Source organism: Musa acuminata, chromosome BXJ3-10 (assembly GCF_036884655.1).
Source record: "Musa acuminata AAA Group cultivar baxijiao chromosome BXJ3-10, Cavendish_Baxijiao_AAA, whole genome shotgun sequence".
In the NCBI taxonomy this organism is placed as follows: domain Eukaryota; kingdom Viridiplantae; phylum Streptophyta; class Magnoliopsida; order Zingiberales; family Musaceae; genus Musa; species Musa acuminata.
In genome coordinates this window covers 16,520,770-16,536,152 of record NC_088358.1, presented here as the reverse complement: position 1 = coordinate 16,536,152, position 15,383 = coordinate 16,520,770, and the positions used below count along the sequence as shown (strand labels likewise).

At 39.9% G+C, this 15,383-nt stretch overlaps 3 protein-coding genes across 6 annotated transcripts; 1 reads left to right on the top strand and 2 right to left on the bottom strand.

Annotated features, from left to right (window-relative positions):
* The first annotated feature begins 276 nt into the window (after positions 1 to 276).
* Positions 277 to 4,207, top strand: LOC135651927 (ras-related protein RABE1c-like). 3 transcript variants are annotated; one of them, XM_065172568.1, is made up of 10 exons: positions 277 to 434; positions 551 to 682; positions 2,521 to 2,639; positions 2,737 to 2,846; positions 2,970 to 3,070; positions 3,186 to 3,251; positions 3,343 to 3,440; positions 3,540 to 3,602; positions 3,689 to 3,781; positions 3,861 to 4,207. In XM_065172568.1, exons 2-10 carry the CDS (start codon positions 610 to 612, stop codon positions 3,942 to 3,944), a joined length of 807 nt encoding a protein of 268 aa, XP_065028640.1. In that variant the 5' UTR covers positions 277 to 434; positions 551 to 609; the 3' UTR covers positions 3,945 to 4,207. The 3 variants fall into 3 exon arrangements, with proteins under 3 accessions (XP_065028640.1, XP_065028641.1, XP_065028642.1); XM_065172569.1 differs by lacking the exon at positions 2,521 to 2,639 and having other exon boundaries at positions 2,774 to 2,846; XM_065172570.1 differs by lacking the exon at positions 277 to 434 and having other exon boundaries at positions 2,471 to 2,639.
* Positions 4,208 to 5,808: 1,601 nt separating this feature from the next.
* Positions 5,809 to 6,568, bottom strand: LOC135650539 (zinc finger protein ZAT12-like). The gene has a single exon (XM_065169984.1). It carries the CDS (start codon positions 6,532 to 6,534, stop codon positions 6,001 to 6,003), a length of 534 nt encoding a protein of 177 aa, XP_065026056.1. The 5' UTR covers positions 6,535 to 6,568; the 3' UTR covers positions 5,809 to 6,000.
* A 2,074-nt stretch (positions 6,569 to 8,642) lies between these two features.
* On the bottom strand, positions 8,643 to 14,608 carry LOC135581559 (protein ALP1-like). 2 transcript variants are annotated; one of them, XM_065169982.1, is made up of 2 exons: positions 13,743 to 14,608; positions 8,643 to 10,115 (listed from the first exon to the last, which is right to left on the bottom strand). In XM_065169982.1, the coding sequence occupies exons 1-2, from the start codon at positions 13,849 to 13,851 to the stop codon at positions 9,073 to 9,075; spliced, it is 1,152 nt and encodes a 383-aa protein (XP_065026054.1). In that variant the 5' UTR covers positions 13,852 to 14,608; the 3' UTR covers positions 8,643 to 9,072. The 2 variants fall into 2 exon arrangements, with proteins under 2 accessions (XP_065026054.1, XP_065026055.1); XM_065169983.1 differs by having other exon boundaries at positions 13,772 to 14,608.
* Between the last annotated feature and the right edge of the window lie 775 nt (positions 14,609 to 15,383).

Below are 15,383 nucleotides of genomic sequence, written 5' to 3'. Positions count from 1 at the left end.
AGCCCGTTCCAACCATTCGATATTTATAATATAATATGTATCATCGTTTTGGATCCTCAAGATCCGAATCCGACCCGATATTTATCCTACCAATATGACATTATAAATCCTTTTCCATGCGCAATTCTAACGAATAATTGAAAACATTCCCGTACCCGTTTCAGTTTACGCGCCGCCGCACCTTCTATGTGTTTGGATACGGTCGTGGGTATCGTCGTTGGGGCCCCACGTTTCTCCGAGAAAGAAAAACGAAAAAGATAAATAACGTGGTGTGTTGGTCACTCGCTACTATTTCCTCCTCTCTCTCCGATCTCGACGGCCGAACCCACGGCCACAGAGAGAGATCCCTCTTCGCCTCCAAATCTGCCCTTTTCGATCTCTCCATCTCGTGAGACCTCAGAGCCTTCTTCTTCCTCTTCCAATCGAGGAACCTCGTGAGCTCTTCTCCTCTTTCTGCCCTCTCGTTTTCTCTTTTCCTATCTTTGCTTCCCATTTGGTTTCGTGGATCTCTATTTGTCTTGATCGGTTGCATTTTGATCCATTTACTCAGGGAGGAAGGGAGGGAGGGGATCCTTGGCCGTGGCGTAGGATTAAGGAATCAAGATCGCAATGGCTGCTCCACCTGCTAGGGCACGGGCTGATTACGATTACCTCATCAAGCTTCTCCTGATCGGCGACAGCGGTAGGGTTCTCTCCATCTCTTATTCCGATGCATGTGGTGATTAGATTTTGGGCCTTTTTTTGCTTTCCCCGTTTTGATGTGATTCCTTTATCGCAATTTTGATTTGTGGAATGTTGGATTGGTGTTCCGGTATGTTGGGATGGATCGGCATGAAATCGTGGATTTTGGAAGATCTAAGAGTGGTTTATAGATTGATATCTGTTTGAGACAAACATTTCTTTTACCTGGGGATCCCGTTTGGCTGTGTTGCGCACAATAGGGGTGCTAGATCTAGTTAGATCTTATACTTTTGGTTGGGGCACTGGGTTTCTTGTGGCATGACATCCGAAACCAACCATTTGATGCTTCATCCAGCGTTCCAATGTGTTCACTTTTGTCTTGTTATTTCTTTAGGAAAAAAATCTCTTTTTTTGCCTTTTCTTTCTCTGGAAGGATGCTTTGTCATCATGATCATTGTCTAGCTGGCACACTCTTTTATGTGATCCAGGTTAAGCTGACAGGAAAGGGGATTAAGTTGATCTATCTATATTTGCATGTGACTTGTATGTTATCGAGCATACTGAAAGGTTATGTCAACACACCTGGAGTAGTTTCTCATCTCTGGTAGCTTGTAACCATGGATGTTATGTTTTTTGTGCTCCTAAGCTTGGAATTCGATGAGTTCTCTGATCCACTAGATTACAGATAACTTTTCGTTGGAGCCATGATAATCTTTTCATTTCTTGGTTGGTAAGGATATGCTCAATATGTTGGTACGGTACTAGGACCTTGAATGATTGAGATTTGGGTGCTCATGAAAGATGCATGGGGGAATGATGGAAATTTGGGTGCTCATAAACGATGTATGGGGGGCTGTGTCTGGAACCTTTTATAAGCCGTATGCTGATTGATGAGACTTGACAGATACTTTATACTACTGCTGTATCCTTCATCTTAATTACTTAAAGAGAGTAAATTTGGATCCAAAATGGTAAATTTTTTAAAGACATTGTGTAATGGGTTAAAGATGAGAGTTAACCATGGTCTCTGTTGTTACAATCTTTCTCTTGTTTAAAAGATTATATACTTGTAAAATGCATGGAATCTGCTCTAAACACTATGTTATGTTATTAAGTATGCTGCTTGCCATGCAAAATTTTATATGCCTCTAAGGGATGGAACTAGGAGAAATATGTAAAATTTATACAATTTAAGCAGCAAAATTTTGAAGCCTCCTCAAGTAGAAGCTTTGAACATAGTTGGATCTATTTTTTTCAACATAGAGAGACGATTGATAAAGGTATTGCTTCTGTAGTTAAAATATGATGGTTAAAGGGGAGATTGTATTCTAAAGTATTTTGTGATATTTGAGTACTTATTAATTTAAAGGAAAATTCTATCAGGCAGTTATAAAGCTGCATAGTCCAGAATGTTGGATATTTTGGAAATGATTTATTTAAAAAATTAAGATTGCAGAGTTAAGAAGATGTGATGCATGTGTAAATTTACAAAGATGGAGCCAGAAATGCTTACTCCTACGAAGAATTAGGAACAATACTTATCATGATTGCAATGAGGTATAATTGTTTCTGGAAGTTTCGGTATGCCCAACGGAGACTTAAAATGTGTCCTTGTGGTGAATTTAGTTAATACACATTGTTGGTGTTGAGAGAGGTAATGGATTCGATGAGCCTTAATTTTAGTAAGTTATGTTGTAATTTTTTAGGGATCAATTGTACTTGTCTGATGTTAACCAAAACCAACATGAACATTAGCTTCTTGCTTGTCCATCTGGTTGTTTAATGGCAGGCACTAATGCTATATCACCATTAAAGCTGTGCCTGGATAAGTGCCTGCAGATAGGAAGCTCGGGTCATTTGTTTATGCAACTGAAGATATATGTTTGGGTTCAAGTGGACAACAAAGACTTCTCTCGGCATATAAGCTTAGAGTTGTAGCGATTGGCACTTCTAATATGATAAGATTTTCAAAATATCTCTTCCTTTTACAAGAACTTTTATGAATGGCGCTGAGAAATATAAAGAAAATTATGTTTGATTTTTTGTGATGTTTACGAGGTTTCCATGCTTTGGTATCAACATTCTTCTATAGGTGTCGGTAAGAGTTGCCTCCTTTTGCGGTTTTCTGATGGTTCCTTCACTACAAGCTTCATTACTACCATCGGGTGAGTTATGTTTCAATCACCGACAGTTACCTTTTTCTCTCCTTTTGAACTTCTCATCCTGTTGTTATTGCCCAATATCCACAACTTTGTAGTTCTGATTGCAATATCCTTGTCTTTACACAGTATTGATTTTAAGATAAGGACTATTGAGCTAGATGGCAAGCGGATTAAACTGCAAATTTGGGATACGGCTGGTCAGGAGCGCTTTCGAACTATAACAACTGGTAGTTTCTTTTTTCCTCTTTATGCAGTTGGTATTTTTACAGGGTGAATCTTGATATAGGTTGGCTTTTCCAGAAGCTTTGCTGGTCTAACAAATCCTATTTTCTTTTGTTGCAGCTTACTATCGAGGTGCCATGGGTATCTTGCTTGTTTATGATGTCACTGATGAGTCATCTTTTAACAGTAATCACTTTTTACACTTTTTGTTTTTATAGCTTAGTGTTTACATTTTTGCCTTGTGAGTTCCATGGTGCATGGTTTTTATGACATACAGACATAAGGAATTGGATTCGCAACATCGAACAACATGCATCTGATAATGTCAACAAGATTCTTGTGGGCAACAAAGCTGACATGGATGAGAGCAAAAGAGTATGTTCCCATTGTCCATTTTAGCTGGTTGCTTTACTTTTTTCCCTCGGTTTGTCTTTTCTCTTCTGCTAACATGGTGTTTAAACTGTGATAATACAGGCTGTGCCAACTGCAAAGGGACAAGCACTTGCTGATGAGTATGGAATTAAGTTCTTTGAAACTGTAAGTATTAAAGTGTTGGGTATCTTTTTACTTTTATAATTTCATGGTAATTCATACTTTATAATAACTTTGTTCTAATGCTGCAGAGTGCAAAGACAAATCTAAATGTGGAACAGGTCTTCTTTTCGATAGCTAGAGATATCAAGCAAAGACTTGCAGAAACCGATAACAAACCTGAGGTAGAAAGATTTTCTTTTGATGTTAAAATAGCAGAGTGAGTACCCTCATCATAGAGCTTAATTAGTTGTTTGGCTGCAGGATCGGACAATCAAGATTAACAAACCAGATCAGGCAGCTGCTGAGGGTACTGCAGCATCAAGATCAGCATGCTGTGGATCTTGAGAGAATGATGGGGGTTGTGTGGGATGGTTTGGGTGTAGTAGTCGTAACTAATTTGCTTGTCATAGGTAGTGATGCTATGATTATAATGGAGACACGGCGCGTGCTTGTGATTTTAATCCTTATAATTTTCGCTGACATTGGGTCTTAGACGGGTGAACTAATCCGACAATTCTTTCTCGCTTTGGGATTGCGAACTTGCGATTCCTATTCTATTGTCTTTTTGAAATCAGTGTTGGATTGAATGCTTTACCATCTTTCTGTCACATCAGCGTGCCAGATTTTGTCTTCCTTTATGTATATATTGGATCTCTCATGGTTTAGATATATATATATATATATATATATATATATATATATATATATATATATATATATATATATTGCTTGCTATAATGGAGATTTCTAAATGTTATTCCGTTGTTGCTTTAGATGTTGTGTTGTGATTCATTTACTATCATCATTATTTTTGGATGTAGATACATTTCCTTTCATTTCTTTCCATCCAAGTGTTGCTCCATCATATATTGGTAAACTACATGGACAGCTGAATACAGTTGATTGATTGTCGTTTTTCTAGTCGGTTGACCATATGGACATTTTCTTAAGACAATTGCATAGTGGTGATTGAGTTGACTTTTGCTGCCACATGGAGATCAAATTTGTTTCCATCAAAATTGGTTTTAAGTTGATCTTTGTATATAATCCACATTTGGGTAAATAGAAAGTGTGCCTCTTCGTCATTATGCCCTTTTGAATGAACACCACATGTAATCGACTACTTTGTGTTCCCTTTACTTGCGGGGAAACATTGTTGTTATTTATTCACTAATTTTATTAAATACAAGACGAAGAGAACTTATTATTTATTTATTGTAGACATAAGACTTGAGGCTGCTAAAAACAAGGCACAAGTAGAAGACAGAGACCATAGTGGAATACAAGATCCAAAGAAAACAAGAATAATCCTCAAAGGAAATAACAAAGATCATAAAATATCTTTTTCTCAAAGGAAAAAAAATACATGATAATCTTTGAACTAAAATATATTTGCTTTAAAGTGTGTTCTTGAAAATAAGGTGTTTTGTCCTCTGTGAATGATTTTATATGAGTCTTAAATCCAATATTCCAAAATCCTTTTGTATTATATTTGAAAACACATCTTATAGAAAACCAAACAAAAAATAAATAACAAGGACAAATAATCAATATAGAACATCAATGACGTGTAGTTTCCCAGTTTTAAAATATTCTTCTCAATGAAACTCTAAAAAAAAATTCAGAATTCACAATCTTTTCCGGATGAGACTCTGAAAAGATTTATAGTTTCTTAAAGTTATTATTATTATTTTTGTCTTCAAGAGGCCTTCCTTCCACAGATCATAAAGATTTACTGATATATGAACATGGGGGTGAGGACTCTGAGAGCCTTCATCCTTATAGCTTCCGGTAGTCATGGACAGCCAGAAAGAACAAATGTTTTTAATGGTAAAAACTATGCCCTACCTCTATAACTAGTAGTGCTATCTCATGGATCGCAGATAGGATGCCTCCATGTCTCCTGAGGGGTCTAGTGGAAGGAAACTGCAGGATAAATGAGATGAAGGCAGTGGATGCCTCCATATCGTCGAAGGAAACTGCTGGATAAATGAGATGAAGGCAGTGGAAGAGAAGATTAATATTGCCATGGAGGAACGAATCCTTCCCAGGCAGAAACAACCTTCTTGGGTTTTTGACTAACCGCGTTAGCAATGTGTTGTCTGCTGAGTTCCTTAAGGTTTTGGGCTTTGATGAGAAGAGCACAGGTATTAATATTATTGGATCCATGCAAACAAGAGAGAAGTAATATTTCCCACGAGATGAGAACTCAAGAAAAACAAAATGTATTAATACCATGGTGTGATTCTGTACATAGTCGTGTGCTTGTGCTCTCTCTCTCTCAAGAATCTGCCCTAACATAAATAGAATGTGAACGTAGTTTGTGCCAAGTGTTTGTTGCATACTAACTAAGTCGCAAATTGAAGAGGAAGAGCAAAAAAGAAGAACCAAGCCTGATCGATCAATGTCCACAACCCACCATTGGAATCTTATCTACGATCTCCAATCCTAAACCAAGCTTAAGATCAGTCTCCAAAGGCGGTAGGTTCAGGTCCAACAGCGTCCCTCTGCGGTCGCCCGGCGGCTTCTCCGTGAGGCCATGCCCGAATCCTTCGGCCGTGGTCCTGTGCCGCCTCATATGACCACCCAAGGCCTGTCCGATGGCGAACTCGAGCCCGCAGATGGAGCACTCGTGGACCCTCGGCTTGGCAGCCCCGCCCTGCGCCTGGCCATGGCCGTCGCCGCCCAGCCTCGGCTTCTTGTGGCTCGCTCGGTGGCCTCCTAGCGCTTGGAAGGATGGGAACTGCCGGTTGCATGTCTTGCACTCGAACACCCGCCCCGAGTGATCTCTCTTTTCCGCCCCGCCACCACTTCCTCCTCCTCCTTGAGATAGAAGCATCAGCACATTGGCCATGTTGACGCTATCGATCTGCTCTCCTCCTCCTCCTCCTCCTCCTCCCAGTCTATATCTCTTCGTGTCCTTGAAGACATCCATGTAGGAAGCTGTTTCCGAGCAAGGAATGAAGCAAATGAATGAGATCAGGAGATACCGGAGGCTGATACTTATAGGTGTTTGATTGGTGATAGGTACGTGAAGCGAGCTGTTTCTTGGTTGCTTAGATAAGCTAGACTTTGGGTAACCTTCTTGACACGTAAATGGCAGCCACAGATGACGATGATGGGATTGGCTGTTCCGTCGTAGAAAAATTAGTCTGGTCTTCCTGTTCTAGAGACTGACACAGATCCAACCAAGTTCTGTTCTTATCCTCTGCAACAAAACCCAGTAGTGATCAGAACAAGTCAGCAGCAGACCTGCACAGGGATGTGGCTGTGTGCTTGCCATTATTCCTTCTCGCAAGGCACTCATGGGTAGTAGAGGATCAGAAGACACACTAAAAGCTTTGTTGATAAGGTGTGGAGAGCATCACCATCGCCTGGTTTTTCTACATGCTTTCGTGTGACTCCACATCAGTCAGTTGTTCTGGATGAAGCATGACGAGTACACAGTTTTCGTGGTGGAGAATGGAACTGAGCACCTGTCAATTTGGTCAATTCCCATCTGTTCTAGAATGCCGACTAAGTGTCAGCAGAATGCGGCGACCTTTATTAAAGCTTATCACTACTTTACCTTCATCATGGTTTCGTGCCAACTGCCCAAAAAGACAGCAGTGGGCTTCAAAGATCAGCATGTGTGTGTTCTTCACGTTTCATATCTTAGGCTCAATCCGTGCAACGTGACGACATTATTGGTGCTATTATTATTGTTCTTCAGGAAAGAAACATGACAACGATGGCCTCACAGGTTCCGACTTTTAGCTGGAAGACGTAGTCAATGCTGCTGCTGCTTCTGCTTCTTCTTCTTCTTCTTCTTCTTCTTCTTCTTCTTCCATTTCTGGATGGGTTGACTTCGATATATGATTGACGATCCATTATCTAATACATCCCCCTGCATATTATCGTCATGCCTTCCGTAACGCAGTCTTAAAGAAACAAATCCTAATGCCAGTGAATAATCACCAATTGCTTGAGTGTTTAGCACATCAAGTGCAGCTATTTCCATTTCCAGTTTGGGATATGCTACTCCACGAAGCAACAAGACTTTTGTGGGATGCCATGAATGTGGACATCGGAGGTTGATTCTAGAAGATGGCACAGCTGGAGTAGACACAGCTTCTCTGGCTTGCAGTTAATATGGCATGCAGCGTATGTGTGTACTTTGGAATCTATGGACGAAAGCAGGGAGAAGACGCAGCAAGTCAGCAAGAAACTGGTGGGCTGTTAGATTTGCAAGATGTCTAAGCATAGTTATCAAAGACGGTTCTTGATGTATCAAGGCAACATCGATCTACTTGGGAAGTCAAAAGCACTAAATTCAAGGCTTTGCTTGCACATGTATACAACAACTATAGTATCATTTCTTGTGGTTTGCTTCAAGTTTCAGTGTTTGCTTTGAGTTGACCAACAAATAAAATTGATGACAGGAGTATTTTCTACACCACTACTGGGCTTGCATATTGATTTGTTTTTGGTTTCAGTTGCTATCAGACTATGGGCAGAGTTCAGCAGAAGAGTTAAAACTAAACACCTGCAAATGCTTACCCAACTCAGTGAGGTTGTCTTATGCATTACATGAAAAAGACAGCACCAAACACCATGGAACAAAAGACAAACTGATCTTGCAGGAAGAGTTGCTCAATCTTGATAGCAATCTCAGCAAAGCAACTGAACAAGTTGACTTGTCGAAACCCTAATAAAGAATTATGGAAAGGACAGGTAGTGTGGAGTTAAAAGACTTGTCTGATAAAGAATATGCTTATCAGGACATTTGAATGCGAAGATGGAAGTATGGACATAAAGCATCTCCCAAAATCTTGCTTCTGCAGAATTCTTTTGCATGAATAGATTTCTTGAGAGCTTGCAGTTTCTTTTCTTTGCTCTTTCTTTTTGTCTTTTTTGGGCTAATTTTGTTCTTGCACTCAACATTGATGAGACCAGCCAGAAAAAAAAAAATCATTGAATCAGAAGAAGCGATCAAAATTGTATGAACAAATTACTCACATTCGGCATCAATCAAGTCAAAAGTGAAAGATAAGGGTTTGCCAGAGAAAAAGTTGAATCTACCACAGAAAGTTTAGGAATGTAATCAAGAGTATTAGACCCACAGTATTTTTTATGGAAGTGTTTATTCCAACTTAAAATCTTCTGTCAGAAATTGCAAGTAATCCATAAACAAGCAATAGATTTGGATTCCACAAACCTTTTGATCCTTTTGTATCACAGTATCACTAGATCAGGTTTTGCCAAGCAATGGTGCTAAAACTGACCTGCCCTGCCAATTGTCAATTGATCTTGTTTTCAGCATTCTCTTTTACAACATCAAGGTCAGTCTGCTTCTAGTTGCTCTACAAATCGGGAATGCAACTCTAGCTCATCCCACAAGTTTCAGTTGGAAGTGGGAGCCAATGCAAACACACAATTAGCCATCAAATCCAATGATAGAATCATTGAGGACGAAAGAAGTTCAATGTTCATTTCAAGGTGGCAATCTGCCAGACAGATATGCGGACAACTTATCGCGAAGCATGACTCCATTATTGTCTGCAATGTTGCAGAGTTGCTGCTTGTAACTCGTGTCGTGCTCGTGGGATGACAGCGCATCTTCTCTCACCTCATCTTCCAAGTCTATTACTATGTTGTGCAGCAAGCAGCAGACAAGGATTATTCTTGGCAGTCTGTGCTTATCGGGTCTCCACATCTCCCCACCAATGATCTTCCACATATCTTTCAGCTTTGCCAATGCACTCTGTGCCACCGCCACGGTTGCAGAAAGCCTTTTATTGAACTCAGTTTTGGCATCTGAAAGATCCTTCCCTTGGTAGGGAGTGAGAAGCCATGGAAGAAGAGGGAAGCCTGAGTCTCCAATGATGTACTCTCTCACTTGAAAACCTTCAGGCAGCTCCATTTCTTCTCCACCCAGCCTTGTACCCTTTTCGCACATTTTAAAGAAGCCTGAGCTGCGTAGCACCGATAACTCACTCATGCTCCCAGGCCACCCAGTGGCTACATCTCGGAACCTCATCTGATGGTCAACAATAGCCTGCAACAACATGCTGTGTTTCTTCTCATGATCAACCCATATAACATTAGAAGTGTCTGCTGAAGATAGGCACATCATAATATGGGTAGTCTCAATGACACCACAACAATTTGGAAACCCTCGGATCTTTTCGAACTTGCACTTAATATCTTCCATCTCTTGAGTGGTCGGCCATTTGAGATGGTGGATGCCCCTCTCTTCCATAGCTTCCACAAAGCGCCAGGTCACCTGGGAGACAGTTGACTGGTTCACCCCGAATGATACTCCAATATTCAAGAGTGACTCACCGGAGCTTAATCTTCTCAGAGCAACAGCAACTTGATCTTCTACAGATAGGATTTTGCCATCTGCAAAAGCTAAATGTGAAGTTTTTGACATCATGTCATCCCTGACCAATGCACATATGTAGTTGAATGTTGTCCTTGATATCTTGAAAACTGACTCAAACTTTCTCGGTTCTTCAGGTAAAGACAAGTGTCCTGAGAGCACCAAGAATGGAAGCACACATGAAGAATGTTTCATGATTCTCACATGAGAATATATAATACTAAAGCTGCTTCTTATGAATTCATCACAACAGACATGTCCATGCATTGCATTGGAAAGGAACATTATCATGAAATGGGGATGATATATGAAGACCAAGAACAAGATTTAGACAAAAAATGACCTTTAGCAAATTATATTTAACTATTTCCTTGTATTTCTCATACCAAAACTTTCGATCAACTGAAATATTCATGTTTTGTATAGAAATATAAACCTGAATTTTATATCCTTTGACAACTAAAGTTCAAAGGCATTTTTATTAGAGAACACACACACAAATCTCAATAATGTCTGATTGCCTGCCTGGATTATTGGAGCATGTCAATTGGATATGTTGAATCTGAAATATGAATAAATATATAGATCTTACTTGCTACAGCAGAAGTTCTGCAACGGACACTCCCATCTATGTTGAAATCTATCATTGAAAGCTAATCTCAATAATTTGGTCATTTATTTCTAGGAACATTGCCTCTTCAGAGTTGCATAAGTAGCAATGTGTACCTTCTGCAGGATCTGACTCATTCCTCCTTTAGGATGAGCAAGACTTGCATGCAAATGGTAAATCACAAATTTCTAGATGGAAGTAAGTTTAATGATAAAGACTCTTACGAGTAGGACATTGACTCTTTATTATTCTCCTTACTGCAGTACAGTTCTTAAAACTTTTATTCTTTAGCAATCTATTCTAAAAGTAAACTGTAGAGTTGTATGTGCAGATAATAGCTTGAAAACCAAAAAATTTATGAATTTGACCCTAGTTTCCAGTGATCAAGATTTGTGATTACTATGGGATATGCAGATGCATTAACAGGAGGTTCTGTTCACTGGGAAGGGAAACATATAAAACAAGAAAAAGATAGAATGCTTGCTACTTGTACTTATGAAATCAGACAAATTTTGGATGCTTGTAATATCAAAATTTTCATTCGCTTGAAACTTTCAAATAAGTGACACTGCCATATACAGTGTCTGAGGAATCTAATATAGAGTAGTAAGTAATCACTGGAACATAACAATGAGAATTATTTCTGGTAAGTAAAAACTAATTATTTCCTTAATGAAGCTGTACAATGATACTGCACAGGGAATATTTAAAGTTCACCTACAAGACTCACTGCCTACGACCTTCGAAAACAACCAACTGGATCATATGGCTATCAGTCAACTACCAACTACCAATTAAAATGTTTATGACAAATAAACAACCTTACCCCAAAGACAGAAAAAGGGAATCAAGAAAATACAGTTGAGCAATCTTCCAACAAAACAAAATATGCAGCATTTTAGGCAAATTGGAGAAAAAAGCCATGTCTAGATCGAAAAAAATGTGAGATCATTCAACTATTTACTAATTGGTCTCCTGTGGAACTAAATTATTCAATGTATATCTTGCTTATCACATGGATGTTTCTCACCGATAAGCTGGCATGTTTAATTTCCTACTTCAACAACAGCATATGTTGCTGAAGAAATTTCATCTTTTCATGATTATCTACAGGTTTAGTCTGCTTCTACAGGTCACAATAGAGATTACTTCTATTGGAAAGACAACCCTTGGCAAATGCGAACACTCAGTATGTCAACTCTTCACTATATTTTAGTTCATCCTAGACAGACCAGGTTAAACACATCAAATATGGACAAAGATATGACATTGAAAAAAAGTAAAAAACTCAATTCTCACCAACCACCTTCATGAAATCCTTTTAGGCTCTAAATGCTTCATGGATGAGGAGCATGGTTTGGGTGGCATCACCTTTCCATAAGAAAAATTTTAGGTTGCTTCGTGTTAGGTTGCTAGTCGCTATAAGATAATACCAACACCTTTTATAGCATCATGAAACATTCTTTAAGAATTCATTTTCCATTTACTCTCCACTTATAAGAGAAAGAGGACCATTAATATGCAACACAAACTCCACAAAGTAGTACAATAAAAAATCCACCAAAAAACAACAGAGCTTTTACGGTACCTGTTCTCCATTAGTATTTTTTTTCATTTTTTTCAGAAACAAGGCTTAAATAAGCTGCCCGAACTTCATCTCAATCAGACTGTTGTGAAGAATGCATTGATGTCCGGATGGTTGCATCAACTAAATTACCATCATTTTGCTTAATCAAGAATCCACTGCCAAAGTCTTTGTTTGGTGCTCATCAGTCTAACTAGGATGCAATTATTGATCACTAAAGGAAGTCAGAGTTTAGTTACTGGTACTATCTCAATGTTTAGAAGTTTATACAAAAAAATTGATAATATGAAAATATTATGTATTTTCTTGCATTCGAGTGTGATGTTGGCATTGAAAAGAAATGAAAAGTGTGCGGCAATACAGAAAAGACCATGTGGTATGACATAAAACCTTGAAGTATTAATTATTAAACAGACAGCCCGATAGGTTAATTCAAATAATCTTCCTGCTATATTTGAGGACCTACGATTTCAGTAACGACCATTGCTAATTGTAAACTTCATGTTTCAGGAACTTAGAGGAATGCCACCCCTTGATGCTTGTTGACAACACAACACACAATAAACACTCCATGATACTCTGACCGTAGCATCCAGTTTGTGACCTCGAGGTACCAGTGTTTGCAAGCCCTTGTCAACTGTCTATTCAAGGACTTTCTTGGTGAATTTATTGAGACCCAAACACATTGTTTTCATTGTTATACTTCTAAGTTTAGTTTGTCTTGATATAATGTGGCATGATTGTATGTTATCAAAAGAGATCATTTACAATTTTTCTTCTTCTTCTTCTTCTTTTTTTCCGCACACTACTCGTTCTTGAACTTTAGACCAAATTTTGTTTGGGTCTCTTTTATCTTCATTTACAGTTACTTGGTCTCATACTTGTAAGGATTTCTCCAAGTCCATAAATATAAGTAACTCCAAACCAAATTCTTCATGATCCACAGATCTGTAAAATTGAGTGACAGTGACAAAGTTCAAAACATTACAATCCAATTTATATTTTGTAGCAACGCAAATAACAAATTAAGATATTCCCAGTTTTTTTATCAGTTAACAATGAACATTCACCTCTAAGATTTGAGATGTCATTTCGAGCATTATCATTTACTACATTAAGATCTCTGGAAATTAAAGCATGAATAACAACACTATAAGGGCATCCCCTATTTGATTGCACCAAACGTCATTAAGAGAAGCGAAGTAAAGAGATGAAACCACTATCGATGTGCTTCAACCAATTACAACATGGAATGCTTTGATGCATGATTTATCTTAAGGGTCGTCGACATCACTGAGAAATAAAAGTACAATCTGGTGAACATCCAACATCCCCAATCAAGCTTTGCATACTAGATGATAACCTGTATTAATTCTAACCAAGATGATATGGATGCATAAGTGATGATTATAAGAGAATCGAGATTCTAATTAAGGCCCAAATGCCATTACCAAAAAGCACACAAGAAACCCAATCTAACAAGACATGACTGCCATCGATTGTGATCATACTCCCACTAAACCCACTGATTCCATGAAATAGAAGTGAGCATAAAGATGAAGAAGAGGGGAGAAAGAGAGGAACCCGTAATCCTTCTCGAGAAGTCAACCCACCAGTCTCCACCTTCCTGCCCTGCGGCCGCCGCGTCCTTCGCGGCCCTCTTCCTCCTCCTGAACCCTCGAACAGGCCCCATGTTCACGCCTCCACCAACGAGAACTCGATTCAAGCGGTCAGCCGACAGGGTCTAGAAAAGATCAGCGAACTCCAAAGCGATTGAATTAGAAGGAAGAAGACACGGAGACAGGCAGGTTCTCAATCTCCAGAGGAGAGGAGGTTTATAAAGGAGATCGGTGGGGACAAGATGTGGACGGTGTCGGAGGGTGACCGAGGCAGGCATGCAAGGCTAGTCATAGCGACAGGGGAAGAGAAGAAGGTTAGCAGGAGCGAGAATGCTGCAGTTGGGGAGTCGTGGTGGCGCTGCTGCTGCTGTCTCCATGGCATGCACAAGACAAAGCTTCCATGGGTGATGAGTGGGGTGTCGAACGGATCGAGAGCAGCGAAGCGGCATCTAATGAGGATTTGTTGTCTCTGGGCGGTGCCGGTGCAGCCACCACATGTGGAGTCTTGGTTGAGTCCGGAGCCTTTGGGCTTTGCCAAACCACTCCATGCGCTCCTCACGCAAAGCCTTACATGATGACTGTAGAAATAATCCATCTGCCAGCGTAAGTTGACGCATCTTATTTTGACTTTTGTTAGATTCTTGTTGGCTCATGTGCGTGCGTGTGTGTCAGATGACGACTCGCCCTGCTTCCTATTTCGTGTTCGGCGGCAGATGAGCCTCTTGAGCACTGATAGGCTCGCCTTCTGGCAGCCCAGAATGCCGACGAGGTGTTTGCATAAATGCTTCATAAGGTGGTAGCTCGAGACATGCACGTACAAGGTTGAGGAAGATAGAGAGGAGTGCCTTAATCATCTTGCAACAATAATGGTGCAGGTGGTGAGTGAAGAGGACCACATAGGCAACTACAACTATCTTTCTTGATGAACAGAGAAGAATCGAAATCAACATCGACAAAACTGGTGGCTCCTCTCTTTCAAACGACGTCTGCTTCCGAAGAAACTCCAGCTCTATCTTGGACTCTTCTGCCAATGTGGTCCGACGACTTGACTCCTGCAACTGGTTCAATTGAGGAAAAATATGCAAGCACAGTTCGGCTGCATTGCCTACACCATTCTGCCTTACGTTCTCAATGACTAAAAGAAGAAAAGGTTCGACTTGACGATGTGATTTTGGTGGGTTGTTTGTTGTTGTTTGAGTTACCACCAGAGGCTTCACGTCACCAAAAATGTATCGCTTTTGGCTCCCGTAGGATCATCTCAGAAGCCAAAGCGATGGGGTAAGAAGAAAAAGAAGAGACAGGAGCAGGTGAAAAGACGCAAAGAAAAGAAAAAAGAGACATTTCATCAAACAGCTGTAAGCGGGCATTTCATCAAACAGAAATTAAGCCCAGTGTGGCAGCACCAATCTTGGGCCAATCATGCACAAAAGTCCAGCCCAACCACACAGAGAGAGGAGGAAATGCCCCGTTGGTCTTATCAAGACATGAAGGAGAGCTCTCGTGTCCTGGCACTGCAATGCCACCAGATCCCTTACGGATACTGAAGCCGCACCAGATCTGGGAAAAGGGCAACAAGCTATTCTACCCACTAGTTGTGGAGTCCAAC

Coding starts and splice junctions, on each gene's coding strand:
- LOC135651927 (XM_065172568.1), top strand. CDS start 610: ATGGCTGCTCCACCTGCTAGGGCACGGGCTGATTACGATTACCTCATC. Junction 683..2,520: donor TCTCCTGATCGGCGACAGCG/GTAGGGTTCTCT, acceptor AAGTGCCTGCAG/ATAGGAAGCTCGGGTCATTT. Junction 2,640..2,736: donor CGATTGGCACTTCTAATATG/ATAAGATTTTCA, acceptor TGTGATGTTTAC/GAGGTTTCCATGCTTTGGTA.
- LOC135581559 (XM_065169982.1), bottom strand. CDS start 13,851: ATGGGGCCTGTTCGAGGGTTCAGGAGGAGGAAGAGGGCCGCGAAGGAC. Junction 10,116..13,742: donor CTTCTCGAGAAGGATTACGG/GTTCCTCTCTTT, acceptor TGGTGCTCTCAG/GACACTTGTCTTTACCTGAA.
- LOC135650539 (XM_065169984.1), bottom strand. CDS start 6,534: ATGGATGTCTTCAAGGACACGAAGAGATATAGACTGGGAGGAGGAGGA.